At 36.5% G+C, this 22,679-nt stretch overlaps 2 protein-coding genes across 2 annotated transcripts in view; both read left to right on the top strand.

Moving 5' to 3' along the window:
- The window catches only part of LOC146002836 (uncharacterized), a 53,128-nt gene extending 46,455 nt beyond the window's left edge, over positions 1-6,673 (top strand). Inside the window, exon 4 of the mRNA XM_083140807.1 lies at positions 6,546-6,673. The gene's annotated coding sequence lies outside the window, so the exon portion shown is untranslated. The remainder of the gene's footprint in view (positions 1-6,545) is intronic.
- LOC146002835 (kinesin-like protein KIF9) overlaps positions 6,608-22,679 on the top strand; it is a 49,378-nt gene continuing 33,306 nt past the window's right edge. The window contains exon 1 of the mRNA XM_083140805.1: positions 6,608-6,741. Within this exon, the coding sequence (XP_082996931.1) occupies positions 6,739-6,741 (3 nt within the window). The 5' untranslated portion in view covers positions 6,608-6,738. The remainder of the gene's footprint in view (positions 6,742-22,679) is intronic.

Below are 22,679 nucleotides of genomic sequence, written 5' to 3'. Positions count from 1 at the left end.
ACACATACTGAGATCGTTTCAGCACAAACACAATGTTCGTTCATTGCAACAGAGGAGCCGAGTGATAAAAAATGTCTCGATATCATGTTCTGAATGAAGAAAAAAACCAGCTTAAACAGTGGCAGATTTAGGAGACAGTTGCTCTCCATTTTTGGCCCTGGACTATGGCTTTTTAATTCTAACCTTTGTCTACCAAGAGAAAGTAAACTTTTCTTGTCCCCCACCATTTTGAAACTGAATCGCCACCATCGACCTTAAACCTTGCGAGGTTATATCTATACCCCTGTAAAAAAAAATGATATTTAGCCCCCCCCCCCACCAAAAAGGAATTTCTGGATACGTGCCTGGTTACAGGAGATGAAACTTGGATCTATTCACACGAACCCGAAACTAAACAGCAATCCACTGTTTTGGGTGTTTCAAATTGAGCCGAAACCAACAAAAGTTGTTTGTTTGAGGAGTGCTGCCAAGCAAATTATTGCTTGTTTCTTTGGTTATACCAGACATGTGGCAACAATGGCTTTAGAAGATCGAAGGACTGCTAAAACAAACCCAAATCGTCGCATTATTCTTCACCACGACAACGCCAGTTCCCACTCGGCACACCAAACTGTTGATTTTTTGTCCAGTAAAAATGTTGAATTAATGACACATTGTCCGTACTCGCCTGATGGCTTCTTTTTGTTCCCACACATGAAAAATAACATGCATGGTAAGGATGTATGTCGCCTGTTGACGATTTCTGAGGTATCAGCTTCAGAGTGGAAAAAATGCTTTCAAAATTGGTTTGAGCGTATGCAAAAGTATGTCGATCTTAAGGGTGAATACTTTGATAAACAATAAAGCCATTCCCAGAATTTCACATGTCTTTTTTTCATATTGATTGCATAAACTTTTCCAGCAGCCATCGTATTTAAAAACCTGACAAGTTACGCCTATGTGGGTTGGGAACAAAGGGACAATCCAGTAGTGCCGTGGTTTATTTCATTCGCATTTATGCTAGTTTTGGTTAATTCCGAAGATAATGAGTGATAATATGATGAAATTGATGAAGGAGCACTCACAAACAATACCCATGTTGGGGTTCGTACTGGGACCCCTGACATCGTAACTTGCTAACCAGTCCACCATGGAGGTCGGTCCATGGAAAATTATTTTCAACCTAAAATTATATATTTTGAAGGGCAGCAATATTATGGGGAAATATGCCGCGTTTTACCCTCCCCCTTCACTTGAAAATCCTGTGGACGGACGTCCCCATGGGGAAGGTGATAAATTTCCTGTGAAAGAAAAAGAAATGTGCTTGGTGCACAGGAGCAGGTTGAGTTTATTCAGAATTTTCCATTGGGAGGGGGTTAAGGTTCGATTTATTGCCAAAATGATCATAAATCGGCCATTTGTGAAAAATCTCTGACAAGCAGAATCGTGTCGCAGCGAATTTGCCCTGAAGCGATCAACCATGTACAGTGGGATCCATGAGTATTACCATGCAAATTGTCCATGACTATTTTCATTAATTTTTTCCTTACATCCTATGTGTTTTTAAGCGATGGGTTTTTATGTATGCTGGTGCAAAAGTTGTCAACAGCTTGTTTTGAGTTTTCTTTTAATTCTTGAAGCTCCTACTGAGTGGAATAAATTGCACGAACATGGTGATGGACAATTTGCACGGTAATACTCATGGATCCCACTGTACCTTCCATAAGAAAGTGAGAGTTCGCGCGTGGTGAACTCGCTGCGTCAAAATCCCGCTTCCGCTCATCACCTGAAATCTTCCCATTTCACGAAAATTTTTACCCTAATTTCCCGCGTTGAGGGAAAATGTACCTTGATGTGGAGTGGACACACTTGTAACCCAGTTGCATGTCGAAACTCGTTTCTCAGTGATGCTAACTCTGTAGTAATTAACAAAAGTTTCCAATATTTTAAGCCGACTTTATGGCCAGGGACTAGACCTACAGTAGGGCTGTTCGGGATCGGGAAAAAATTTCCCGTCCCGATCCCGACTTCGGGAAATGACATCCCGAGAAGTCGAGAAATACCAAATTTGGTCATTATAAAAATTTGTTAATTCTCGACGTTTTCTACATTGCAAGTGTCTGAACTTATCGGAAATGGTTTGTCTTTATTCCAGAAATCCAAAAACAATAACTTAAGTTGAAAGTGACGTGTTGAATTCGAGATTTTCAGAGCTTCGGAAAATTTCGAATATTTCCCGTCCCGAATGTCGGGATTAAAAAAAAATTTCCGTCCCGACTAAAAAAAAATCTGCCCCACACATCCCTAACCTACAGTTCAAAGTGGGACATGAACCACTGTGGACAGCGTGCTGAACAGAATTTTCTGGGTCGGGACGGGAATTCTTTCAAATCCCGACATTCGGGATGGGAAAAAATTCAAGGGCGGGAAATGTTAGAAATTACCCGAAGCTCTGAAAATCTCGAATTGTACGTCATTTTCAACTTAAGAGATTGTTTTTGCATTTCTGGAATAAAAACAAACCATTTCCGGTAAGTTCCAGACACTTGCAATGTAGAAAACATCGATAATTAACAACTTTTTATAATGACCATTCAGTATTTCCAGACTTCTCGGGATCCTTTTCTGAATCCCGCACACCCCTAGCACAAACTACATGAGAGGTTAAAAGTGCCAATGTGAAATCCAGTGTTTTTATTTTTGCTTCTATGAACTGCAAAGCAATATCGCATATTTTATTAAAAGTTATTTTATTCCACACGGTTATAACTTGTGACTACGATGAAGTAAACCTCGAATCTTAAAAATGTCACCGTTCTATAATATTAATCCTGTGAGTTGCATACATTGTTAGTTGATGCGCCTTTGTTCGTTTCTCGAGCAGAAGGCGAAATTATGTAAACAAAAACAAAATACTGATAACTCAGTATTGCAGTTTTGTATGGATAGAAGATAATGGGTAGAAAGAAAAGACAGAGTCTTGTTACAGAAAGTTTTAGTTTTAAGAAAGAAAGAGTGAGATTGCAGAAGAGAGCTCAAGATAATCAGGCTTCTACATCGAGTTCTGGTGAGTATGAAATCTAACAAAATTAAACGTAATGAAATCACTTGTATTTGTTGTTATAAGGAGAAACTTGCTAAACATGGAAATCAAACCATTTGAACATAATCGGAAAAATGTCATCTGCAATCTTTAATAACTAGTGTACGTTTTTTCAATTGTTTAGTGTACGTACTGTATATGGTGTAGGACCAAGTTCCGATTGTTCAATGCCACGGTGTACTTACGTGCGCAGGTTTGATTCAGTTAACATTGTAAATTATCCCGTTGGTGAGTAAAATGTTGACCACTGTTAGGTTTGATTATGTTAGGGCAAAGAGTCTGATGTTTTTGCATCTTTCTTTTAAAATGGTTGAAATATTGCTCGAATACAAAATTGTGTATCATGAATACAATATGTGGTAACACTTTACTATACCAGAGACGGATTTCTTCAAATTTACAGGAGAAAGTACTTACGCAAATCATTTTCTGTAGCGTTGTTGATGTTCGGGAATGTAGTTTTGATCCATTTTAATGCGAATGCATGCGGTTTTGTACGAAAATCTATTTCCGACGCGCTATTGCTGCTGTCGCTATTTGCTTTCTGCACGAGAGCACAATACGCTCTGTATTGTCCGTATATGGTAAAATGAACGAAAGGAGTGCTAATGGAACCTAACCTAGTAGGCATACCTCGTCCCCGTGATGGTTCGTGGGGCTATCGTGATTTTTGGGGCTACCCGTGGATGGTTTGTGGGAAATAAGGAACAACAGTAAGTACTCGTTAATGTAAGAAATAGACATTATTTTCGTTAGAAATCCATTATTTCACCTAAATAAATGTTCCACAATGCAGAATTGTATGTTAGCAATGTAAAAAATTGCAAAATAAATCATTGATAGGTGTCTCTGGTATAGTAAAGTAGTACCCAATAGGTTAAATAAAGGCTATTTGTTAGTACTTTTTTTTTTTGCATTTTTCGTCGGTTTTGAGATATAGGTGATTTTGGGGCAATTTTTATCTCATTTTGAGCATTTCTAATAGCTTTCTGTGGCATTTATTTGTTACATTTTGAGATTTTATTTACTATTGAATATGTCTGTCTGTTCCAGAAAATAAAGTACACCTATAGCAATGATTCTTATCTGTTTTTCAAGTTTTATGAGGTGAAAATTTGGTAACAATTGCATCTCTGAACAACGGGTTTCTTCATTTTTACACAAGAAAGTACAGTAATTATGCAATATAGCCCGAACACCTCTCACTCGTTTATTTCGTTCATTTTAGCATTGATACTTACCTATTCTGCATTGCGGAAGATTCTTTGAGGTGAAGTTATGCCTTTTTCCATAAAATAGTGTTAACTTTTCATATTACGAGTCATTATTTGTCTTCCTTGTTCCGCTTGGGTAACAGACAATATGGTGTGCACTTGTCATGGATCATCACGCGTTGTGCTTGTGTTTTGTCGATTTGGAGTGGGTATGCAGTGTTTCAACCTTCTTAACCAAAAAATACGTACTTTCGTGTTCATTATGTCATCACAAAACATTGACGGATAGCCCCAAAAAAACATCCACGATAGCTCCACAGACCATTTCCGGCAAGGTTAGGTTAGGTAAGCATAGTTAAAAAAAAAAAGAAAAAATTCTCGTAAAGGAAAGGCATGTTTGGAAACACTGGTGAGACCGTGTGACTTTTGACGCTCTCGCCAACTGCAGGTACTTAATGGAAACAACGGCAAAATGTTGTCGCTTTACAGAAAATGCAAGTTCCTTACATAAAAAGTGATTATTTCTTGTTCTGCAGCATTCTATGGTGAAGTTTTCAGTATCCGCGAAAGAAAATACCTCGAAGAACTTCGACATTGATACAGAAACTGATTTCAGTAAGTAGTTCCTCCTGTAAATTTGAAGAAATCTGTTCGGGCTATATCACATATTTACTGAAAGTACTTACTGAAATGAGTTTTTCTAGCATTTAGATAGTTCCTGAAGGTATTTGGTTTCATCGTTGAATGTGATTGAACTTGAATTCATGTGTTTTTCACGAAAAATATCTCTCAGACGCACAATTGCCGTTGCTGTTCTTTCCTTCCTCTACGAGAGCCGGACGTTGCGCACATTTGATGATGTAACCTCCTGTCAGTGTTTCCAACCATGCCGTTGTGTTGCAAGAAGATGAAAAAACTAAATATACATTCCTGATATTACTACAACCCAAAATTTTAACTGTTTGCCTAACCTAACCTTGCCGGTTGCCGGAATGGTTTGTGGGGCTATCTATCAATGGTGTGTGGGGCATTTTTTGGTTAAGAAGGTTGAAAACACTGTACACCCACTGATTCACGATGCTGTGCCCACCAGAAGCCAAAAAAGAACGAACAATAATTACTGTTATTGACATTATTTTCGTAGAAAAGCAAAATGAAACACTGCACAATGTTCCGCAATGCACAATTGGTACGTACGAAAGTAAAAAATGACTAAAGAAACAAGTGAGAGGTGTTGTTCGGAGATGTAATTGATACCGAAAAGTTTTATCTTACTGACTGAATTAAATCCAGGAGGCATTCCTTGCTTTCAGCATGCTCCAGTTGTGTTTCAGTGAAAGTAGAGAGGGGATTATCCATGTACAGTCAACGGCAGAGATAATAGTGGGCAAATTGTCTATCACTAATTTAATTCTTTTTTATTTCAATTCATGATCATCATATTGTGGAAAACAGACTGCGAGAAAATGGTGATGGACAATTTGCATATAATTTATTTTGCCGTTGGGTGTACAAGTCTTTAATAAATAAATAAATAAAAAGTCTTCTGGGAATCTGTGGAGCAAGGCTGCGCATATCGGAAGGGAGGGGAGAAAGCTAGTGGATGAAGCAGATCAGTACGAGTCGCTGGTAACTGCAGCTGCATTTTTCCCTTCATGCACTCACTTTTCCTCTCACGGGTTCCAGTAGTCGAGCCCTCTTGAGTCACTCCTTGCGCAGAGTTGTTTTTGTTCCCTTGCTCCACATATTCCCACGATATAGTATACCTTTTTTATTTGTTGAAATGTTGTAGAAAAATTCTGTAAGATGAAGAGGAAGGTGGTATATGGTTATTCAAGGACAGCCTGAATATTTTATAAGTGAGGATCTTGTTGCTTTTTTCTTTTAAAAATTGTCCTGAATGCATCAATACTCAGTTTTGATTAACTTCATTTGTGGAAAATTTCTCTGTTCCGTGTTAAAACGGTTTCTTTCTTGCTTCTTTGCGGTGTGTAAGAACATTCCAGTCAAGTAGAACTCATACACAAGTATGAGAACTCAGGTTTGGAAGACGTTTCAAGTGACTTTATTTAGCTCTAGAGGTGAATGTCTGGGTTTTGAGGATTAAGATTAAAATGTATTCTTTCCTAGTTAGTTTGTGTAAGTTATTTGTTGAAATTAATTGTAATATTCCTCAAAGATGTGTACATGAGGGGTGCATCTTATATGCCGACAAATATGGTATTTCCATCCTTATATTCCATTTTCAGGTACTTCATCAGCAACACAGCAAGATTCTGAATTGGACAAACTATTGCAATTTGACTTTAATTGGAAATACGGACCTTGTCTCAATATAACCAGATTGCAGAGGTGGGAACGTGCTTTGGAACTCGGGTTATCTCCTCCTGAGGATGTAAGGAAGATCATACTCTCCAATGTGAATGACAAGAAATACACAGAATGGTTAGATTTGTTGCCCTCTTAGGCTTAATATTGTGGTTATAATTCTATCATATATATTTTTTTAGGGGTCAGCCGATATCACTTTGAACTTATACCCACCAGTACTGATGCTTGAAAATTGTAATCAATTAAAATGTGTTCAAAATGTTGATTAATATTAGTGGGTTTTTGCTTTAAAATATTTAAGAATTACATCAAAATATTAAAAATGCCTGGTCAGTTTTTCACCCAATATTGGTGAGAAATTATTGGAAACCGAATTTTGCATAATTTACAGTAAAATTAGGCCCCCTGAATTTGTTGTGTGGTTTTTTTGTGGACCCTGTTATTGACCAAAATGTCAGAATAATATTGACTTGGTTTCTGTAAATAAAATCAAACTGATATCAACTGATACCGACACTTCAGTATCAGAATTGGTTAAACCGTAATATTTTTCCATGCAGTGCAATTAATATATATATATTTTATATAAGTTGAACAAAAAATGTAAAGCAACATGTTCAAACAGGTTCACATGAACCAGGAAGTCTAGGAAAATCAAGGTTTTTTTTTTCCATGTGCCAAGATTTGGAAATAAAATTGAGTCCATTTTTCTCCTTCAACCTTCTTCATGTAAGATACTTCATATAAGAACGTTTGTGTGATAGCCCCGTCTAGTTGGCTGCACTTTGTGACACTTGGTGCAGTGCAGGTGTATCCAGTGTCAAGAGTAGTGCAAGGAAATTACGTTCAACCAACTAGACAGAAAGCGGTGTTCAGAAGATTCAACAAATGCCTGTCTGCTGCTTTAAACGGTCATTTGATTAGTTAGCACGTACCACGTGACCATACGCCAAACACACCAGTCCGAAAGGTAGTGCAGATACCAAATACACTACTTGACTCGAAATCAACGAACTAGACGACTCGGTGTTGCACCATACAACCAACTGGATGCTTCGGTGCAAAGAGAGTCAAATCGAGTCAAAAAGTGCAGCCAACTAGACGGGGCTAATATATCATTGTTCATTTATTTAGAACAATGTTGAATAGAGTATTTTCTCTTGCATATTAAGTGCAGTTTGACACCTGGAACTAGCTTCTTACAATGTTAAAGCACTTCATAATGGTATGGAAAATTATTTTAAAATTTTCTAGAAAAGTCATTGAATTTACTTTGCCAAAACGAGTAAAAATTCCAACAAGAAATCAGCCAATAAACTTTTAAGACAAGAGCTCTTTTCCCGAGAGGGGAACACTGCTGAACCAGCTCAACACCTACCAACCTTTCTCAACTTGTCACTCAGTCAACACTGTAATAAAAAAATAAAAAAGTATGAATCAGCGATTATGATGTCCACTTGTCAGTTCACACTTTGACAAGATTGTGAAAGAAGAAAGTTATATTTATTTCTGTTGTCCTTTTAGGATACTCTATTGGAGGAAATAGGCAATTTTAGTTTGATGCACTTTTTGACACTCGGTGTAGTGCAGGTGTATCCTGGTGTCAGGCTGGTAAAGTTCAGAGGATTCATCAAATGCCTGTCTGCTGGTATATGAATGTTCATTTGATTAGTTAGCATGCACCACGTGATCATACACCACACACTACACCGCTGCAGACCGTAGTGCAAATGGTGCAGAGATCAAATACACTACTTGTCACCAAATCGATGAAGTAGACGAGCTGGTGTTGCACCCTGTAACCAACTAGACGGTTCAGTGCAAAGAAAGTCAAAAGTGCAGTGAACAAGACAAGGCTAATAAAACTTACATATTGTTGCACCAGTGTCAAAACTACAAATGTTCTAAATCTTACTTTCAGATAAACACATTTTAATGTTCAATTTCCTGGGAAAGAATAGGCTGTCATTGGTAAAATGTGGACCTACTTGTGACTGTTGATTAGGTCAAATAAGTTAGCATAGGAATCTATCATCAAAAGGTAGTCAGAAACTGCACTAAGGGAAAAAATCAAAATGTGCACATTCATGGTTTTTCCATTGGTGCAATGATGTAATGTGTTTTTGTACTGGAATTTGTATACATATAAAGGTATGACATACTCGAGAATTACAAAACAATATATCTATTCATGATGGATGCGGTAAACAAGGTTTAAGAATTACTTACGTGAAATGTTGTATTTCCACGTTACACAATTTAATGGTTATTTCTGATTAATTTCGAAGAGACACTGTCTTCATTCACTAATCTTCGCTCCAGATGCCGTATCCTTTGTGAATGAAAACAGTGTGTCTTTGAAATTAATTGGAAATAACCATTAAATTGTGCAATACAACATTTGACGTAAGTAATATATATATTGTTACTATTGAAATTCCAGAAATTGTTTTAAAAAAATAACAACACTGTTGCTCTTATACGTTGTTGTTATTTTTTGATTGATTTGGTGTTTTAAGTCCACTTTATGCACAATAAGGCTAATTGGGACTGGACCTACAGTTTATAGTGCGATCCGAACCACTATGTGCCTCCACCAGGAATCGAACTCGGGACCCCTTCATTACCACTGCGCCATCGGGGAGGCATTGCTATTTTTGCCACAAGAAGTATTAACCCTCGAGTACTCGCGCGGCTTCCCATAACACAAATACTCGCGTGGGTGACAGTGACATAAGATATTTTATTTATTTATTTCGAAAAGACTAATTATAGTATGTGGATTTTTTTGTTTTGTTATATTTACAATCTATTCTAGTGACAATTAAAGTATTTTTTGAATTATTTTTGTATCAAACAGGTGTTGTAAAGAAAAAATACCAAATCGTTCTTTAACAAAATTTTTGCATGAAAAAAATATCTTAAATTTTAGGTTACCATAACTTTTTTTTTTAATGCAGGGCAACATTGTAAAACTCCATGCTCATCTGAAAGGCAGCTTTATTGAGAATCCATAAACATATATATTAACATATTTTGGCCTCTATTACAAGGCAAAAGAAATCGCTAAAGCGTACCCTGCATTTTACATATAGAAAGAGTATAGTCACAACAATGTTTGTTACTCGTAATATATTTCTACGCATATTATAGGTTGAAAATTTCAATGTAATAACTAGGCCTATAATGTCCTTATTTTATTTCACATTTTGGATATGAAGATTGGAATGAATGTTAAACTACAGAAATACATTTGTACATAAGAATAATAAAAAATCAGCTATATTTTACAGTTGCAATGGTTGTATTACCTTAGTCCCATTCCAAGCATTCAGTACAAACAATTGATGAAGGAACAATACAGATATGACGTCCACATTTTTCACAATGTTTTCTGGTTGTTTTGTCTTTCGCCCTCCCACACAGATAGCTACGACCTCTACTGTTACCTTGCTGTCTGCGCTCAGGCTGAAGAGTTTCTTCGATTACAAGAAGGGCCTTTCCTCTTCTCTTCAGATGTACAGGGATGAAAGAAAGCTGGATTAGACTCTCAATCAGAGGTTTTATGAATTCCAACGCCAAACTTTTCAGGAATTCTCGTCTTGCAGGTGGTTTAACTGCAGCATTGTTGAACTTGTAAATGATTGAGGCGTTGACCACACGTTTTGCCCCACAAGTTTTAGGACTTCTCTGATAGGCGCAAGCCGATCAATTTCTCTTCGCTGCTGACGATCTCTGATGTCATCAAAACGAAGACATCGCACTCGTGGCAAGATAACAGACTTCCACACCAGTCCTACAGAGTTGTCCCACACCTGCTTAGTTTTTTTTCTGTTACTGCCAAAACAGCCGGTTAGTAGCAAAATGCCTATGAAAGCACGAATTTCAACAACATTTGTGTTTGGCGTCCCTGTCTCGGCTAAAATGCTCCTTTATATGGTCAATATAAATGTTGGTTGATGTAACTATAGTTCCAATAACGTTAAAAAGTACAAAGCAATCAAGTGCACTGCGTGCTTCCCTACCCTGTCCAGTTGGTCCTGGAAGCCGCAAAATAATGTTGTCAGCTCTGGTTCGTACATTTCTGAGCGGAGAGGATAGTTTTTCCACTTCATTACATTCTTAAACTGGTCTCTTACCATGTATAAATTTGCAAATGGGATGTCCTCTTCATCACTGGATTCTTCTTCTGCATTTGAGGTCAGTTTCGGCATTTTTCACTTCGTCCTGTGTGGCTCATCTGCTTCTTCGGTGTCAAAGAGATCGTCCTGGACATCTAAATGGTCATCTCCACCATCGTCACTATCATTCTCCACAACATCGTCCTCATCGGAACTCTCACCAAGCAATACGTCCAAAATAAGAGAGTTATTACAGAGTCATGGACGCTTTGGTGCATTCATAACGCCGTTAATCACACGGGGGACAAGTGTCACCCAACTGACTTTCAAGTGCAATAACAAGGGCCGCTCCTCACTACAACATACAAACGCACACTAGTCAGGTAGCTGGAAATGCAGGCGGAAGATACTGAAGCCCCTACCACTTCCTTCCACCACACTCCTTGGCGGTAACGAAAACAAAGGGGCTGGGTGACAATGGTCACCCGCACGAGTACTGGAGGGTTAACATGTTTTCAACAAAACTGCATGGTTGTAGTAATGTACCATTGCTACATACCACATTTTTTTCATTCACTTTGGTCTATTTTGCGGGCTACAGGGCTATATGCCATTTTTAAATATTTGTTTTAAAATTTCAATTTTCCTCTCCTTCCTTTAACATTCATTATTGGGAGACACAATATATAATTTTCATCTCTGTGTGACAGTTCTTGAGCTACAATTTTTTTTTTTTGTACTTCGTTGAGAGTTTGTAAAACGCACTCTTGAAAAGATCCCATCCGCAGAGCTATCCAGACATGTCTGCTAAAGGATGAAAGTGTACAAACCAAAAATTTATTATTAATGCACATACTCTTTGTACTTGTTCAGACGTTAAGTTTGTTATTTGTCTTTTGATATTAATTTTTCTGTTTTTGTTTGCAGTGTGTGGAATAAATACAAGATTTTCCAAACATGATTCTCCTTTGATGAACAAACAAAACTGTATTGAACTTTCCTGAAAGTTTTATTTTGAAAGTGCCTTCTGTGGTGTTTTTGGAAATGTGATATCAACCTTACAATGGCTGTGAACACTTTTACACATTGTGAATGTGAACGATGTGTAACCATATGTGAGAACCCTCGGTTCTTCTTCTTCATACTAGTCTGTCCTGTCTTGATGAATATATGGGGTAGATAGTGATGACAAGACCTGGTTTTCTAATTGTCTGTTCCATTTTAGTTTTTACAAATAGTGTATTATGATTTGTTATCATATAGCATTTCTGGAAAACTTGCAAGTTAGAGACTAATGTGTCTGTTCAGAATGTTCAAGGTGTTTTCATCCCAAGTATCACAGAGTTATTTTTTATATGCTTAAATTTGGTTTAGTCCCTTTCTGTGTAGTGGGATAGGAAAATAATTTTCCATGCTGAACTGGAAAATGGCAAGATTATATTAGAGAATATTTACCGTCAGATTTATCATTTTTATTTTTTGAGAGTTGTCAGTGACGATTCTTTTTGTTGGTCTGCAGTGTTAGGTAATTGGACATTATCCATTGTCTAGTGCAGTGGTTCCCAAAGTGTGCACTGCGAAATGTTCCAATATTTTCACCAATACGATTGTTCCAAATATGTGCTTTTTTAGCACTTTTTACGTATAAAATGTTTCTGAATTTGAAATATGTGTTTATTTTTAACTTAAGGCAAGCAACCTAACCACATTAACAGAGCATTGAAAGTGTTAGATAGGACTACATTATGACTTGGGCACTGCGGAAAAATCTTGAAACACTATAAGGGTGGTGTGAAACGAAAAAAGTTTGGGAGCCCTTGGTCTAGTACTTTCGCTAAGAACGCCTATTTTAACACTGTGTTTACATACCATATCTTCTCTCATCTTCAGGTAAACAGTTTCTTTGTGCTGCTGATGAGAATTGAACCTGCGACAGATGTAGAACTCAAGAGATAAAAATAGTAACTTTAAGGCAGCAATGAGTAATATAGATTTCCATGGGATAGTTGGTTAATGCAGTGGTTCTCAACCTTTGTGAGACTGTTCGCCATTAAATTATTTCGATGCTCCTATCCCAAGAATTTTACTTGTAAATATCTTCCTATTTTTTATTTTTTTTAACTTAGTGTATAGTATGGGTGGGCTGATACGAAATGTTGGTCGATACCGATAGTTTCATTATAATACTAGTAACTAGAGGCATGCATAGCTATTTCATTTTTGACGAAAACACGAAATGTGAAATAACACATTGTAATATTAATTTGTCATGTTTCTGAAAGGTGTGAGGTGCATTTACCTAACGTGTTTTGTCACGAAATGATGTGAAATAGACTCTTAAACACGAAATTTACCATTTATATACAGACGCGACACTGTCTGAAGTATCCTGTGAGTTATGCAATTCACGGAAAATTGAGATTATATTCACATTTTTGAAACCAAAATGTCATTTTATATGCTGCTTTCCCACCTCTATAACAGTTAAATTTCATTTTGAACCCAAAATTGACTCTGTTTTTGTACCAAAATTTTGCCTTTTTATTTACCAAAAATATGTGCCTCTACTAATAACCGATATTATACCGATCCGATATAAAATTACAAATGGTCCTTGAAGAATCTGAATGGATCATTGACCTACTTAATGAATGTGTGTTTCAAGGTGACTGCAGTTGCATATTTAGACATTTACTTTTTTAAAAAGTAGGGCATGGAGTTTATCCATAAAAAGTATAACAAAATGGCAGAATTTTGCACTACATTTTAAAATATTTACAGATATATCGAACTGGTAATTTTACTGATACACTGATATTACTATATCGACCGATACCGATAGAGTACTGATTAATCTGTCCCATCCCTACTATTGAAATTTACAAATAAATTATGGCATCATCGTAACGAGTAATAATTTAATATGTCTACGCTTGTTGATAAATATTACATCACTGGATCTAATATATGTTTCACGGCCTGGTATAATTGGTGCCAGGGCCTGGCAGTTGAGAAACACTGGGTTAGGGGACTGAATTTGTAGTAAAACTCACAGATGTGTCATAGGTTTGGTCCCCACCTCAAACAAAATGAAATTTGTTAACTAAAAGACAAGAAAAGAGATGCGCTCTTGAAACATGGTGTAAGAATAGGTTTAAGTAGTACAAGCACTGGACGATGTTGTAATATTTATACAATAAGTAGATGTAATTTGCAGAATTCATGACGTTTTTAGGATGAGAAAAACTTAATCATTTTAATTTAATAGTAACAATTATTTTACAGTAGCAATAAGAAAGCCAGGTCTTGCATGAGTTGTTTACAAACTGTTCCTGAAGTTGCATGTGTAGATTATTTGTCACGATCTTATTTGAGAGTTGCATTATTGGGAATTTATATAGATGTTGATTTGTGTTAATATAGACTTTATCCTTTTCAGATTGATTTAATTTTAAAACTGTTTTGTTGAAATATTAAACATAATTTCTATTCGGTGTGTTTAGTTATGAGATAATTGCTTATTATATGATGTAATATTTGTGATCTGCATACGGAGGAACCCAGATTTTACATTTTCCCATTTTAAGTCTAGGTTTCCTGAGAAATGTAAAATCGAGGCTCCACTGTATTTTGCTCTTCAAACTGTGATTTAATGTGATTGTAACATTCATAAATGTATTTTTAAAATTTTGTTATTTTAAACATTGTTCTCTTCTTTCTTACCATATAAGTGCAAAATGTATTATTAGAGGCATATATTCCACTATGCTTTCAATTCAGCCACAATGAATTCTCGCGTTTTAGAACAACGTTACAGAAATATATTCCCTAATAGTGTTTTTTAAGGGGCATCATCTTATGAACATAAATTACATTTTCCTTCGTTTATTGCGTACGCTCGCCCGTACTGGGACCTACAATCGGTTACATTCTCGAAATAAATCATCGCTTGAACCGATACCTTTGCCTAATCGCAACGCATCTTAGTACCATAGCATTCACGCTGTCGTGAAGGAACATATAAATACCTTATTGCCCTTGTGTTTTTGATTCATTTTCGAACCCCCATTTTATTCATATTTACGCCATCTTTTTTTTTTTAGTCAATTTATTACCCCTTGTAGAATAAAGTAATTACTCCCCCCCCTCCAATGCCGTCAACGTTGACTACAGAGGACGGGATATTTCACTTGTTGCAAGTTCATCACCACCCTCGAGAAGATAACGTCCTTTATCAATTTATTATTTTTATTATTATTACTATTATCGTTCTCGCCACGGTAACCCGTCCCCATCTTAACGAATAACCTTTGGGCTAGTGCTTTGCTTTTGCAATTGCTTATTTTAAAGAATAACTTTTAAATTTAACCCCCCCTCAATATATCTTTCGTTTTATTGCAATTTTTTTTCACATTTTCTAGATTTTCGCTTCACTCGCGATATTTTGGATTTATTCAAGAAGTAACGTTTCAGTTTGCACCCCTACCTTTTTTCTTTAAACGATCTGGTCTGGTTTTCCTGTTCATTTTTCAGCTGCCCCTTACCCTACCTTTTCACACCGTTCGTCTCAGCCCAGCACGGACTGTTGCTGCAGTTTGAAGCAGAGATCACAACACATGCATCCAGCATCCCCAGGAATCATTATGTTCCGGATTAGCATCTTCCAGAGGTTCGTCTCCTCCAGGACAAAAGTGCACCCCCTCCCGACTGGAACTACCATTCTTGCGACGCGTGATCACCAGACGTTTTTCGAGGCCAGCAGTGCACTCCACCCCTCAGACTTTTCATCTTTGTGATCAGCACCCTTCAGAAGTGCATCATCCGCGATCACCAGAAGTGGATCTTCTACAGCAGTGCACCCCAATCCCCAACGACTCATATTAATTAGTGATAGAAGTCATCAGTGTTGATGGACAGCTATCACCAGCACCCCCATCAGGATTCATCAGTTTGGAGAGCGGAGTTCCTCAGACCGCCGTCACCTTTTATCATGGGGATGACCATTACTTACCAGATGCCCCCCCCCCCGACTCATGAGTTTCGTGACCAGCAACGCCCCAGTGCCCTCGTCACACTTCAGTGATTCACGTTGCAGCCGCCGTCCTTCATCCATTCTAGGATCTTCAAGACGACCCCCTCCCCCTCGTCGAGTCTTCACTATTTGGCGCCAGTGCCCCGCACCTCCACCACGTACAAACACCCGATTATTTAAATTAAGGGATCGTAGATAGGCTATGTGAAGCCTGATATTCGAAGTTATTTGGCTGCGAGAGGTGTATCGTAAGAGGGGGTATAACTCTGAAAAGCTACGTCTACACTTAACCAAGCAAGGGGGGCTAGCCCCGTGAAATAAGAACTACACTCACGATTAACTTTAAACACTACAATTGACTGGTCTGGCAAGGGTGTGAGAGAATGAAAGACAAGGATAGAGGAACGTTCGTTACCTGTAGATCTCGAAGTGACGATCGACTCGCTGGTTCGTTGATGAAACTCTCCTGAAATAAAACTCCTTTCCGATATTGTACTACTCCTCGCTGTAACTCCTTTTGTAACGTTCGGTAACAACTATTCACGCCATAACTTTCTTAGTTCAACAACTTGCATAATTCCGAGGCACCAACTGTGCACGCGATAGATTTCAGATACCGACTGGGGGTGAGAAATATTCTCCCGAGCTATTTAAACGAAATTCGAACTTCGGCCGTTGAGAGGACGCGTCTCTCAATAACGGTGCTTTCAGCGTAAAGCTGTGTTTGCAGTATCTTCCCTGCGATTCCGGAAGAATTCGTATCAGCGGATTTTTACATCCGCTGAAGATCGCAGGTGGCATTTGCTTGAAAGAAGCTCTTTCCAGCTTCTTTCATACTCGGGCCCTTTTTATGAAATGATTAGGCTATCGGACTATGGCGCCCGGGGTCCCGGATTCGAGTCATGCCTTGGGCATGATACGATACTAGTCTGTCCTGTCTTGATGAATATATGGGGTAGATAGTGATGACAAGACCTGGTTTTCTAATTGTCTGTTCCATTTTAGTTTTTACAAATAGTGTATTATGATTTGTTATCATATAGCATTTCTGGAAAACTTGCAAGTTAGAGACTAATGTGTCTGTTCAGAATGTTCAAGGTGTTTTCATCCCAAGTATCACAGAGTTATTTTTTATATGCTTAAATTTGGTTTAGTCCCTTTCTGTGTAGTGGGATAGGAAAATAATTTTCCATGCTGAACTGGAAAATGGCAAGATTATATTAGAGAATATTTACCGTCAGATTTATCATTTTTATTTTTTGAGAGTTGTCAGTGACGATTCTTTTTGTTGGTCTGCAGTGTTAGGTAATTGGACATTATCCATTGTCTAGTGCAGTGGTTCCCAAAGTGTGCACTGCGAAATGTTCCAATATTTTCACCAATACGATTGTTCCAAATATGTGCTTTTTTAGCACTTTTTACGTATAAAATGTTTCTGAATTTGAAATATGTGTTTATTTTTAACTTAAGGCAAGCAACCTAACCACATTAACAGAGCATTGAAAGTGTTAGATAGGACTACATTATGACTTGGGCACTGCGGAAAAATCTTGAAACACTATAAGGGTGGTGTGAAACGAAAAAAGTTTGGGAGCCCTTGGTCTAGTACTTTCGCTAAGAACGCCTATTTTAACACTGTGTTTACATACCATATCTTCTCTCATCTTCAGGTAAACAGTTTCTTTGTGCTGCTGATGAGAATTGAACCTGCGACAGATGTAGAACTCAAGAGATAAAAATAGTAACTTTAAGGCAGCAATGAGTAATATAGATTTCCATGGGATAGTTGGTTAATGCAGTGGTTCTCAACCTTTGTGAGACTGTTCGCCATTAAATTATTTCGATGCTCCTATCCCAAGAATTTTACTTGTAAATATCTTCCTATTTTTTATTTTTTTTAACTTAGTGTATAGTATGGGTGGGCTGATACGAAATGTTGGTCGATACCGATAGTTTCATTATAATACTAGTAACTAGAGGCATGCATAGCTATTTCATTTTTGACGAAAACACGAAATGTGAAATAACACATTGTAATATTAATTTGTCATGTTTCTGAAAGGTGTGAGGTGCATTTACCTAACGTGTTTTGTCACGAAATGATGTGAAATAGACTCTTAAACACGAAATTTACCATTTATATACAGACGCGACACTGTCTGAAGTATCCTGTGAGTTATGCAATTCACGGAAAATTGAGATTATATTCACATTTTTGAAACCAAAATGTCATTTTATATGCTGCTTTCCCACCTCTATAACAGTTAAATTTCATTTTGAACCCAAAATTGACTCTGTTTTTGTACCAAAATTTTGCCTTTTTATTTACCAAAAATATGTGCCTCTACTAATAACCGATATTATACCGATCCGATATAAAATTACAAATGGTCCTTGAAGAATCTGAATGGATCATTGACCTACTTAATGAATGTGTGTTTCAAGGTGACTGCAGTTGCATATTTAGACATTTACTTTTTTAAAAAGTAGGGCATGGAGTTTATCCATAAAAAGTATAACAAAATGGCAGAATTTTGCACTACATTTTAAAATATTTACAGATATATCGAACTGGTAATTTTACTGATACACTGATATTACTATATCGACCGATACCGATAGAGTACTGATTAATCTGTCCCATCCCTACTATTGAAATTTACAAATAAATTATGGCATCATCGTAACGAGTAATAATTTAATATGTCTACGCTTGTTGATAAATATTACATCACTGGATCTAATATATGTTTCACGGCCTGGTATAATTGGTGCCAGGGCCTGGCAGTTGAGAAACACTGGGTTAGGGGACTGAATTTGTAGTAAAACTCACAGATGTGTCATAGGTTTGGTCCCCACCTCAAACAAAATGAAATTTGTTAACTAAAAGACAAGAAAAGAGATGCGCTCTTGAAACATGGTGTAAGAATAGGTTTAAGTAGTACAAGCACTGGACGATGTTGTAATATTTATACGATAAGTAGATGTAATTTGCAGAATTCATGACGTTTTTAGGATGAGAAAAACTTAATCATTTTAATTTAATAGTAACAATTATTTTACAGTAGCAATAAGAAAGCCAGGTCTTGCATGAGTTGTTTACAAACTGTTCCTGAAGTTGCATGTGTAGATTATTTGTCACGATCTTATTTGAGAGTTGCATTATTGGGAATTTATATAGATGTTGATTTGTGTTAATATAGACTTTATCCTTTTCAGATTGATTTAATTTTAAAACTGTTTTGTTGAAATATTAAACATAATTTCTATTCGGTGTGTTTAGTTATGAGATAATTGCTTATTATATGATGTAATATTTGTGATCTGCATACGGAGGAACCCAGATTTTACATTTTCCCATTTTAAGTCTAGGTTTCCTGAGAAATGTAAAATCGAGGCTCCACTGTATTTTGCTCTTCAAACTGTGATTTAATGTGATTGTAACATTCATAAATGTATTTTTAAAATTTTGTTATTTTAAACATTGTTCTCTTCTTTCTTACCATATAAGTGCAAAATGTATTATTAGAGGCACGAGTTCTTTGCATGCTACAAGTGAGAATTTTTGCTAGAATTTGTAGTCATTACCGATTGGTTGATTTTTGGTGTCTTTTTTTTTTTTTCAAAATTTGCATTTTTCTTGTAGCACACTTGTGTGCCTAATATACTCAAAATTATGCCTTCATTGTACTTTCAGACTAGTATTATAATTTCCAGATCACATGACCTATGCCTGTTCATGGCAGTTGCATACATTGGAAATTATTTTTGAGGAAGTTTTTTTATTTTTTTTATTTTTTTTTATTTTCCAGTACCGATGGTACAGTTCCCATTTATTGGTAGATGTGCACTTGATCTCCCACCAGAACCAGAACCTCGTAACTCTGCTCAGTGATGTTAGCTGTTGGAATTTTTTCATGTATAACACACACCATTGTTTTTAAAGTGCAAAATGTGTTGAAATTCATGAAACGAGCCATAACCTGCATGTTATGCCAAATTCATTTTATTTTGCAATTTATGCATGGAAAATGTGTTTTAAGCGTGTCACTGTACGTACATGAACAGTTTTTTTTTGCAATAATTAACATTCCTTAGCGTTATCGCATTTGTGAAAAATTAAGGCCCCTTCTGATTGGTAGCAATAATGTGATGAAAATGCAGCATGAAAAGCAAAAAGGGGAATAACCAAATTTTACATCAAAACAAAAATATCTTGATGATCTTACCTGGATTAAAAGCAGGGTAGAAACATAAGCACCAATACAGCATGCAAATAAATAGACTCCGGTATTTTGGATATAATCATATCTTTATTGTCGGGACAAGAAAAGGAAGGTAAAAATGAACATTACACCTGTCTAAACATTCTGCTGATGTGTGTTAATGTTTATAATTATTACTGCTTGCATTTATCCTGTTTTTGTCGAGATTTAGCAACGATGTTGCATTTTCATACACATGAAGAAAAAGTGTATACATTAGCATGCACGTAATATATTAGATCGTTTTGATATTTTTGTAATGTAAACACAGATATCTCTGGACTGTGTGTGCAATGTTTTTCTCTTGTATTTTTGTGTGTGTTGACCTAGATCAAACACTTTTATGTGCAGATCTAACCTCATACAGAATATTATGAGGACTCTCTTTATTAGAAGTACTATAACTTTAGCTTGTGCAAATATTCTGTGTGTGTTAAATTGTTTAATAAATAGGGCTTGGATTTTTATGACATATTTTCATCCTGATTTCTTACTCTGTATCCTTGGTCATATAAATGCATATTTTGACAAAAAGCATATTTTTTATTTGTGATTTCTTTCGTCAGATATTGTTGATAAAATCCTCCTTGTGCTTAGCATTACTTGCAAACTGGAGGTCCTTGATAATTTCAAAATGCATGTTTTCACCCTATCAATTCTGAAAATGAATGTTAAGAAATGCATTTTTCATCTGTAATTAATTGTTGTTAAAATATCTGTATTTTTTCCTTTTTTAACCATCAAAAATATTGTGTTCATATTTTCTCTCTTTATGTGGTCAACAATATATTTTAAGTCATTTAAAAATTATTTTGTAAAATACTTGATAATAGTTTATGTATATTTTCAGTTTAGGCCATATTTTGTAATAAATCCATGCCTATTTGTAAAGCTGTTTTTCCCCCCCAATGGAAATCCAAGTCCTACCCAAGGATGACTTTTATTGAAACACACACGCACACAAATACAGTGGAACCACTTTTATATGTTTTTCAGTCAACTGTGGTTAATGTGAGGATACTACATAATGTTCGAAAATTTTACAACACTTTTCTTCATTGGGAACAGAAGGATTAAATATATAAAGTTGGAAAATGTAAAATTGGGGTTCCATGGTATTAAAACCTTACAAATAGATAACCTAGTATTAATGTTTGTGTGCACCATATAATCATTTAACACAAGTATTAATTAAAATTCATGAAGTTGTTATTAGTTTATTATGGATATATTTACAAATGAATTAATGTGTGAAATATTGTAAAGGAAAGATTTATTTTTATTAAAGATTTGATGAAAGAGTAGTTTCTTTTTTTCTCCAGTGTTGTGTTTACATGTGCAAATGTTATTTTTAACATGTTAAGTTTTCTACTAACCTAGAAAAATTTTAAGTTTTACGCATGTTTTTCTCATATCAGGTTGATATAAAGTGAAACTGAGTTAAATATATAAGGATGTATGTAAATGTGATGAATTTGTGTTGTATCTCTAACAAAGGAGAGTAACTGAAATTGATGAGAATAAGAACAAGCGTTGTAATCTTAAAAAATATAAGGCTTGCCCAAATGAAAGTGAGAGACTTGGTTTTTTTCTGTAATGATTTATTGGTTGGAATATATGAACATACAGGAAGTAAAAGTGATCCATGGGGACATATCCTCTACACATAGTTGCCTTGTCTGTTCAAGCAAGTGTCTCGGTGTGTCACAAGGGTATGGGTACCCTGAGTGAAGAACGTCCGTGATTGACTACGGAACCAATCTTAAACTGTGTTATGGATCTCAGCATCGTTGGCGAACCGGCAGCCTTTCAGATGTTTATTTAGTGGCCCGAAGATGGTGTAGTCGCAGGGTGAGAGATCGGGGCTGTAGGGAGGATGGTTGAAGATTTCCCAGCGGAAACACCACAGCAGATATCACAGCACACATGTGCAATTGAATAACTGCTCACTGGGCCTGTTTGGATGAATCCATGTTGTGAACGTGCTTCTGCACATGTAAACAACACAGTGCACCATCAGACCATACCATCTTACATGCATACATACATACCAGAGCAAACACAAAGCACTGCGTAGTTAAGCTACGGCGCTATGACAAAAGTCTTAGTTTCATTTGGGCAACCCTTATATTCTCTCTATATATACAAATGGATGTATGTGTGTGGGTGTGTATGTTTGTTCCGGCATAACTCTCGAACGCCTGGAGCAATTTCAACCAAACCTGGTACAGGTATCAATTGCAATCTGGAAATAATATTTTGGGGGTAAGAAAACCCTGGCAGTCCTAGAGGTGGGGTGGGAAGGGGTGACATGTAAAAATAATCCAAAACAACCGATACTAAATTCCGCACAAACAGACATCCGTGACTCTATGCAATCTCGCACAATGATAGTGTTTCGCAGCTTGTCTAACATTCAGGCTGATATGACTTTGTGTTGCGAAAATGACCGATATTAGTGTGGAATTAGTGTGGTCGCTAAGATGAATAGTGACACTCCCAATGACATTAAACTCCAAGTTCATTTTGCTCTATAGTTAGAATTCATTATTTTCCTGTCTAATAGAAGATTGGGATAAATAAATACCTGGGCAACGCCGGGCAATCAGCTAGTATTGAATAAAATTTTGTCTT

The sequence above is a fragment of the Lepisma saccharinum genome, chromosome 19 (assembly GCF_977018435.1).
Source record: "Lepisma saccharinum chromosome 19, izLepSacc3.1, whole genome shotgun sequence".
Classification (NCBI taxonomy): Eukaryota; Metazoa; Arthropoda; class Insecta; order Zygentoma; family Lepismatidae; genus Lepisma; species Lepisma saccharinum.
Note: the sequence above shows the minus strand (reverse complement) of the source record. Positions and strands in the feature narration are given on the sequence as shown.